The sequence below is a fragment of the Gadus morhua genome, chromosome 1 (genome assembly GCF_902167405.1).
Source record: "Gadus morhua chromosome 1, gadMor3.0, whole genome shotgun sequence".
Lineage (NCBI taxonomy): Eukaryota > Metazoa > Chordata > Actinopteri > Gadiformes > Gadidae > Gadus > Gadus morhua.
In genome coordinates this window covers 4,557,087-4,566,485 of record NC_044048.1, presented here as the reverse complement: position 1 = coordinate 4,566,485, position 9,399 = coordinate 4,557,087, and the positions used below count along the sequence as shown (strand labels likewise).

The window sequence follows — 9,399 nt, the reverse complement described above, 5'->3', positions numbered from 1 at the left end:
GAGATGTTTTCGTTTTCATGTATTGGAAATCCAATACCCATGTCTAATTTTGAAAAATAATTCATTGATGTTCGCCAAAAAGGGCTTATGGAGCATAGCACAGTTTAGATTTGATTGAGCTTGAGGAAATATGAACATAACTCAATTTATATGTATCATAATATCAGCTTCGACAACATGACATGTATTCCTTCAGCCCCAAGGCTTTGAAATAATATAATAGACATTCAATAAAATATTAAACAATATTTACATTTCATAATATCCATTGATAGATTTATTTAGATAATACCGACAATCAATATTTGTTGCCAGGCTTCGAAAACAACAGAATTTGAAATGACTTGTGTTCACCCCTGGCGCTTCTGAATTGGACAACCATGGATTAAATATCTGTATTTTCATTGTTAATGTGTCTCTATTCAAAGAATTGTTGAAAAGGATGCTCACGGATAAAGCTGTATACGTTTGACCGAACATTTCCCCCAAAAGATAGCTTTTCTAATGTCGAAACAATGTTTTCCACCTCAGTTGCTTCTCAACATAGATAATGCATAAGGAGTGCGTCGGCCGTCTCCTTCAAGACAAAGAAAAAAATCTCACGTCACATTATTCTGTTTATGGGTATCTCTGTTTTCGTTTTGTGGTTGCTTTTCTTTTTTCTTATTTTTTTCTTGGGCAATCCACAGTCATTCACTGAATACATAGCTCTAGGATCGGTCCTCTACAGTCTGCAAGAAGAAAACTATGACGCAACAATGAAATGGAGTTCAGAGACTGGGAACTGCAGTGGATGTTGGGTATCGTAGTTCTGTTAACAGCAGTCTCTGTTGGATATCCCCGTCGTCTCCACGCCATCAGTGAAATGATGTCCCCCCTCGTCTCACTCCACACCATCAGTGATGCCATTGTGTTCTTCATCCTCATTGGTCCATCAGTGATGCTATTTTGTTCTTCATCCTCATTGGTCCATCAGTGATGCCATTGTGTTCTTCATCCTCATTGGTCCATCGGTGATGCCATTGTGTTCTTCATCCTCATTGGTCCATCAGTGATGCCATTGTGTTCTTCATCCTCATTGGTCCATCAGTGATGCCATTGTTTTTCTTAATCCTCATCGGTCCCAAGGTTCCCGCATCGTCAAAATGCATTATTGTCCAGGAAGCATGTGGAGAGGACAAGGAGAAGGAAGAGGTCCAAGCCGAGGATGTCAGGAAACACAAGACTATCGGGTGACCTGGAGAGACAGACAGAGAGAAGATGGAGAGGGAGACAGACAGTGAGGGAGACAGAGAGGCAGGGAGAGGGAGTCAGAGAGAGGGAGGAGGGAGACAGAGAGGAAGAAGGAGGGATAGAGAGAGGGAGAAATAGAGACAGAGAGAAGGGGGAGAGAGACAGAGAGAAGGGGGAGAGAGACAGGAAGGGAGGGAGACGGTGTCAGAGACAGAGAGAAGAGGGAGAGGGAAAGAGAGAGGCAGACAGAGAGGGAGAAATAACATAACATGCAATCAGTGTAAATAAGAAGAAATGCATTGCATCAGTAAGACTGAAGAATAAAATGCATAAGAGGAGATTTGCATTGCTTGCTGAACATAGCCTTCTCTATCTGATTCATCATACAGAAGACAACCAATTGGATACAGTAGCATGGCATACATATTTTAATTACATTAACTATAACTTAATGTTCTACAGGAAGACGTTATGGCCAAGGGATGAAATTATTTTTATCATGATGTGCTAACTGTGAATCTGTTCAATGGTGGTATGTAAGCAAATAAGCATTGAATATCCTTATTTGTGATGCCAGTTTGCTGGCATATATGAATACATTGGCATTTTTCACTGTGTTTACCCCATATGCTGTGACTGCAGTATAACGCAACTTTGGAAATCCCTTGGAAGGTAAAGGTGCTACTGTTGGTTTTTTCAGGTTTGTTTTTTGAAGGCACAGCTGAAGGCTTTGTGAGGCAAACCTTTATAGTCATTGCAGACACACCCACCACAGATCCAGTCTATGTTGTCATTCAATTAGCTGTGAGTTGGGCTTGAGGGAGGCAGAAAGCAGGCTTTACTGTTTTACCTGATAACGGGATCTAAAACAAACTGTGTTGATATTTGAATTGTTATACTAGGAGTCCTAGTGTTTGTGTATAGCCTCCTCCGCTGCTGGGTACACTCATACATTCCCAGTTAGTTGTTTGTAGGGACAAAACATTATCTACAGGTCAATGTGACAGTCCTCTGGAATCACAGAGAACGGGAGAGAAAGAGATTAAGAGAGAGATAGGGCGGGGGGTAGATAAAGAGAAGAGAGAGAGAGAGAGAGAGAGAGAGAGAGAGAGAGAGAGAGAGAGAGAGAGAGAGAGAGAGAGAGAGAGAGACAAAGAGACGGAGAGGTAGCGTTGGTGTTTTTGACACAGTGTCATCACAAACAGATTTGTGCGGATTAGCTGTAGATTGCGACATATTTGTAATTTCTGGCAGCGCATTAACAAGTCCTTTGCTGGGGGTAATGAAGCCATTAACACACAGTAGTGATCAAGGCCGTTGTCACGCATTTACTAGTAACATTAAATCAGCCCATCAGCGATAGCAATTAACCTTAGAGCGCCGACTTCACTTTGCAGCACACATCATCCACATGTATTAAGCTTATTTAGTTCATGAAACTCACTAATGCTGGAATTATACTAGGCCCCAATTAGGGAGAGCATAATACTGCCATAAAAGTAACAAAAAAACGGAATGAAAAATTAAAATAAATAATAAAACTCTGAATAAATAAGACCCTACAAAACGATGGAAGCCCATGCCCAGCCCATACAAAAAAAGATGAAAACTTTTCCTAGAAAAATTCCCTATTCTCATCTCATCTCATTTTCGTCTGCTTATCCGGGGTCGGGTCGCGGGGGGAGCAGCTCAAGCAGGGGGCCCCAGACTTCCCTTTCCCGGGGCCACATTGACCAGCTCTGACGGGGGGATCCCGAGGCGTTCCCAGGCCAGTGTTGAGATATAATCTCTCCACCTAGTCCTGGGTCTTCCCCGAGGTCTCCTCCCCACTGGACGTGCCTGAAACACCTCCCAAGGAAGGCGCCCAGTGGGCATCCTTACCAGATGGCCCGAACCACCTCAGCTGACTCCTTTCTAAATACAGGAGCAGCGGCTCTAATCCGAGTTCCTCACGGATGGCTGAGCTTCTCACCCTATCCCTAAGGGAGACGCCAGCCACCCTTCTGAGAAAACTCATCTCGGCCGCTTGTACCCGCGATCTCGTCCTTTCGGTCATCACCCAGCCCTCATGACCATAGGTGAGGATAGGAACGAAGATCGACCGGTAGATCGAGAGCTTTGCCTTGCGGCTCAGCTCTCTTTTCGTTACAACGGTGCGGTAAAGCGAACGCAATACCGCCCCCGCTGCTCCGATTCTCCGGCCAATCTCACGCTCCATAGTACCCTCACTCGCGAACAAGACCCCGAGGTACTTGAACTCCTTCACTTGGGCTAAGGACTCATTTCCTACCCGGAGTAAGCAATCCATCGGTTTCCTGCTAAGAGTCATGGCCTCAGATTTAGCGGTGCTGATCCTCATTCCAGCCGCTTCACACTCGGCCGCCAGCCGATCCAGTGAGTGCTGAAGGTCACAGGCCGATGATCCCATGAGGACCACATCATCTGCAAAAAGCAGTGACGAGATCCTCAGACCACCGAACTGCAACCCCTCCCCACCACGACTACGCCTCGACATCCTGTCCATGTATATCACAAACAGGATTGGTGACAAGGCGCAGCCCTGGCGGAGACCAGCACCCACTGAGAACGAAACTGACTGGCTGCCGAGGACGCGAACACAGCTCTCGCATTGGGAGTACAGGGATTGGATGGCCCTGAGGATAGACCCCTTTACCCCGTACTCCCGCAGCACCTCCCACAGTTTCTCCCAGGGGACCCGGTCATACGCCTTCTCCAGATCCACAAAACACATGTAGACCGGATGGGCATACTCCCAGGCCCCCTCCAGGATCCTTGCGAGAGTGAAGAGCTGGTCCGTAGTTCCACGTCCAGGGCGAAAACCGCATTGTTCCTCTTCAATCTGAGGTTCGACGATCGGCCGAACCCTCCTTTCCAGCACCTTGGAGTAGACTTTACCAGGGAGGCTGAGACGTGTGATACCCCGGTAATTGGCACACACTCTCTGGTCCCCCTTTTTGAACAGGGGAACCACCACCCCGGTTTGCCACTCCTTTGGCACTGTACCCGACTCCCACGCGATGTTGAATAGGCCAACCATGACAGCCCCTCAACACCCAGAGCCGTTAGCATTTCTGGCTGGATCTCATCAATCCCTGGGGCTTTGCCACTGCAAAGATGTTTGACTACCTCAGTGACCTCCACCAGGGAAATTGACGACGAAACACCATCAACCTCGAGCTCTGCCTCCAACATAGAGGGCGTTTTATTCGGATACAGGAGTTTCTCAAAGTGTTCCTTCCAATGTCCGACGACCTCCTCAGTTGAGGTCAACAGAGTCCCATCCTTACTGTACACAGCTTGGATGGTTCCCCGTTTCCCCCTCCTGAGGTGCCGGATAGTCTTCCAGAAACACTTTGGTGCCGACCGAAAGTCCTTCTCCATGGCCTCTCCGAACTTCTCCCACACCCGCTGCTTAGCCTCCGACACGGCAGCAGCTGCAGCCCTTCGGGCATGTCGGTACCCTGCAACCGAGTCAGGAGTCCTCCAGGATATCATATCCCGGAAGGCCTCCTTCTTCAATCGGACGGCTTCCCTGACCACCGGTGTCCGCCACGGTGTCCGAGGGTTACCGCCCCTTGAGGAGCCTAAGACCCTGAGGCAACAGCTAGCCACCGCAGCTTCAGCAATGGAGGCTTTGAACACCGCCCACTCCGGCTCAATGCCCCCAACCTCCACAGGAATGCCGGAAAAACTCAGCCGGAGGTGTGAGTTGAAGATACCTAGGACGGGGGCCTCCTCCAGACGTTCCCAGTTCACCCGCACTACTCGTTTGGGTTTACCAGGTCTATCCGGAAATTTCCCCCATTCCCTGATCCAACTCACAACCGGTGGTCGGTTGACAGTTCCGCCCCTCTCTTTACCCGAGTGTCCAAAACATGCGGCCTCAGATCAGATGACACGATCACAAAATCGATCATTGATCTTCGGCCTAGGGTACTCTGGTACCAGGTACACTTATGAGCACCCTTATGTTCGAACATGGTGTTTGTTATGGATAATCCATGACTAGCACAGAAGTCCAATAACAAACGACCGCTCGGGTTTAGATCAGGGAGGCCGTTCCTCCCCACCACGCCTCTCCAGGTGTCTCCAACGTTGCCCACGTGGGCGTTGAAGTCACCCGGCAGAACTACGGAGTCCCCTACTGGAGCCCCATACAGGACTCCATTCAGGGTCTCCAAGAAGGCCGAGTACTCTGAGCTGCTGTTTGGTGCATACGCACATACAACAGTCAGAGTTTTCCCCCCTACAACCCTTAGGCGCAGGGAGGCGACCCTCTCGTCTACCGGGGTAAACTCCAACACCGCGGCGCTCAGCCGGGGATTTATGAGTATCCCCACACCCGCCCGGCGCCTCACGCCCTTAGCAACTCCGGTGAAGAATAGAGTCCAACTCTTATCCAGGAGTACGGTACCAGAGCTGAGACTGTGCGTGGAGGTAAGCCCCACCAGATCTAACTGATAGCGCTCCACCTCCCTCACAAGCTCCGGTTCCTTTCCCCACAGCGAGGTGACGTCCACGTCCCCAGAGCCAGCTTCTGCGCCCGGGTCTGGTCCGTCGAGACCCCTGACCTTCGCTGCCACCCATGTGGATGCGCACCCGACCCCAACGGTCTTCCCACAGGTGTTGGGCCCATGAGATGAAGAGAGGGGGGGGGCCACGTAGTTTGTTCGGGCTGTGCCCGACCGGGCTCCGTGGCAAACCCGGCCACCAGGCGCTCGCCATCGAGCCCTCCGTCTGGGCCTGGCTCCAGACGGGGGCCCCGGGCTTCCTCCGGGCCGGGTCACATCTCCTCTTTTTTCGATATTCATTGAGGATTTTTGAACCATTCTTAGTCTGGCCCCTCACCTGAGACCACTCTGCCATGAGAGACCCTACCAGGAGCACAAGGCTCCAGACAACACAGCCCTCAGGTTCACAGGGACACGCAAACCTCTCCACCACGATAAGGTGACGGTTCCAGGATCCCTATTGAAAGTCATAATTATGAGATTATAAAGTCGAAATAATGAGATCGAAAGTCAATTTAATCAAAATTTTTGATCCACCTGCAACCATGGCACTGACCAGATGTTTATACTTGCTGTTCAATGAAGGTTGCCAACTCACATCCATTTTATTATTTTTCCGCCAGAGCTGCTTCTTGCTTAAAATCCTGTCAAGGGTGCGTTTGCTTAGTACAATCCCATGTGATTCAGCAAGCAAATTAAGTATTTCATCTGTTGTAAAGCCATGTTTAAAGCAGTACTCAATGCACTCACAATCCATTTCCCTGTCAAGTTCAATAGGCTTAAGAGCTGCTACTTCGTCTGCTGTGAGAAAGTATCTAATTATTTTGACTTTGTTATGTCATAATCATGACTTTTTTTATCTCATAATGTCGTCTTTATTATCTCATAATGTCGACTTCATTATCTCATAATTATTAGATTTCGGGTAATTTTTCATAGGTGGAAGTCTATGGTGTGTTCCAGATGCCTTGGACACAAGCCTTCCGAGTTGCAAGTGGGGAAATAGGGTTTATTTTTTATTTATTTTATTAGTATTTTGACCACGTTGGTCATTTTAATGTTATTTTAAATGCTCTTACACACTTGATTACATTCTTACTTTATTACGGTCACCAATTATTGCATTGCAGGGTCTTGCTGAGCGTGCAATACAATGTTTTGTTGTATTGTTTGTTTTCGAGCTGCTTTGCTAAAGAGGCTAATGTAGCTAACAAAAAACACTGCCAATGACATGACACAATTACAAAGATGAACAGGAACGCTATAATTGGTAGAGAGAGAGAGAGAGAGAGAGAGAGAGAGAGAGAGAGAGAGAGAAGAGAGAGAGAGAGAGAGAGAGAGAGAGAGAGAGAGAGAGAGAAAGAGAGAGCTGAGGAAGAGTCTATAACAAAGGACAATCAAGTGTGTTGAATTGAATTGGTTAGACATAGAAAGAAAAGGTACAATGAGTAACAAATGTACTAAATCATAAAATAAACATGATATGACATCAGAGATTAAGGAAAAAATCAACCACAATACCAGTATGTCCTCCATTTAAATTTCGGTTACAGATCTGAATCGTTGTATTTGTTTTGGCCTGTGCGATATGATTCACTATTCTTAGAGTACCCTGAATTGCCAGATATTAAACAAATTGTCTTACACAAACAAAGCAGTCTGCACCCATGGAAGAAAACAAACAAACCAAATCAATTTGATAGCACCAGATTCCACCCGACCTAAAATGCTTCCTTATAAAAACTGAGGATTTCAAGACCGATGCCACATGAGCTGGTTTATAATTTGCAAACAACAGATGTTTTTTTATTTATAATGATCACTTTACAGTTTAGGACTCGTCAATTACTGAATTACCAAAACAGCACTTGTCTCAAAACCTAATGTTACGCTAGGCTCGTTCTGCCATTTTGTTCTTTCAGTGTCCTCAACCTGGGGAGGTGGAGCCTTGGGAGGCTATTGGAGGCAGAGGAAACTCGCTCCAATACTGCCAGTTTGCAGCGTCCATTTTAAAAGCTGGGTGACAATGTTCTTTATCAAACTTTTAAGGATTTTCTCAATAAAAAGGCACATTCAAGGCACAGCATCCTATCATGACATTCATGCTGGTTCTAATTTAGCTCTGATTTAGTCTGAGAAACGATGGCCTGGGAGCGGGGCTGCGGTATCAGCCGGCTATAAAAGCAGAGCGTTGGGCCCTTCATCTCCAGGTCCTCACTAGGGCCACGGACCTGCTGCAGAAATACACTCTTGTATTTCTTTCGATGAAAGCACAACAACACATGGTTAATCTTTAATGAAGCGCTACATTTAATGCTACTAGCATCGGCGCCGTTAAGACGCCTAAGTATCATATGGTCAGAATGAACTTGCTGACAGTGTGAAGTCAGGAAGTAGCAGTAGATTATAACGCTCCAGTCCTACCACATTTTCTACGGATGCCAATATAGAGCCGTACCAGTACTTCACTCAAATAGATATTGCTTGACTTTACACGTTAAGAAGCACCTGCTAAAAGGAAGCACAATAATGTTAGAATACATGAGAGTCCTGTACAAAGGGCACCTCGCACCTTCCCCCATTGGAACAGAATGGAAGCAAATTTGTGCTCTGCGTGCTTTGGGATTTAAAATAAAGATATAGATAATATGTGAATATTTATTAATGTAATGATAGAATTAGAATAATAATAGTACATCAATTGTTAGAATCGAATTATCTTCAACTTTAAACTAACTTCAAACTTAACATGGTTGTGTGGGGATGCATGGGAAGAAAGGACTCCACACTACTGTGCTGCATTGAGGCAACAGAAAATCCTTATCTTGAATTAGTATTGAACAAACACACACACACACACACACACACACACACACACACACACACACACACACACACACACACACACACACACACACACACACACTCCCGAGGGTCGTGCGAGTGGCTGGTGCGAGTGGTACAGTCAATGTACTCGGGCCTGAGGAGCAGAGTGCGAGTAGGAGGAGGTTACAGTGATGGTTTCGGAGTTGGGGTGCAACAGGGTTCTGTCCCAAGCCCCCTGCTCTTCATCATCGTACTGGAGGTGCTATCTCTGGAGTTAAGCACTGGCTGTAGATGGGAGCTGCTGTACGCGGACAACATGGTGGCCATCACTGACTCTCTGGAGGAGCTGCTGGTGAAGGTGCAGATGTGGAAGCCGGGGATGGAGAAAAAGGGCCTGCGTGTCAACATGGGAAAAAAGAAGATCATGGTGCCCGGAGCGAACATGGACCTGCTGAAGAAGTCCGGGACGCACCCGGGTACTGTCTGTTTTACAGGAACAGAAAGGAACGCAATCTGCTGTGGTTGCCGCTCGCTCTTGGTCCACAACAAAATTCAGTGACATCAAGGGACCCCTTCGCCCCGACCCAGACTAAAAGTGTGCTCTCTGTCTGGGCACAGCGCAGCCCATTGCCGGAAGACCAATGGAAGTGGTGAGGATTAGCGAGGAGAGGCTGGAGGTCGTCCCAGAGTTCTGTTACCTGGGTGATATGCTCTCTGCAGGGGGCCGCTGTGGGCTCGCGGCCGTAACCCGCTGCAAGTGTGAGTGGGGCAAGTTCCGCCAACTCGTTCCTCTGCGCACCATCGACAT

The 9,399-nt window shown here is 47.4% G+C and overlaps 1 protein-coding gene across 1 annotated transcript in view; it reads right to left on the bottom strand.

The window, feature by feature from the left end:
* Window positions 1–248: 248 nt before the first annotated feature.
* Window positions 249–9,399, bottom strand: part of tafa3a (TAFA chemokine like family member 3a) — a 94,836-nt gene continuing 85,685 nt past the window's right edge. Inside the window, 1 exon segment of the mRNA XM_030358761.1 lies at window positions 249–1,237. Within this exon segment, the coding sequence (XP_030214621.1) occupies window positions 1,226–1,237 (12 nt within the window). The 3' untranslated portion in view covers window positions 249–1,225.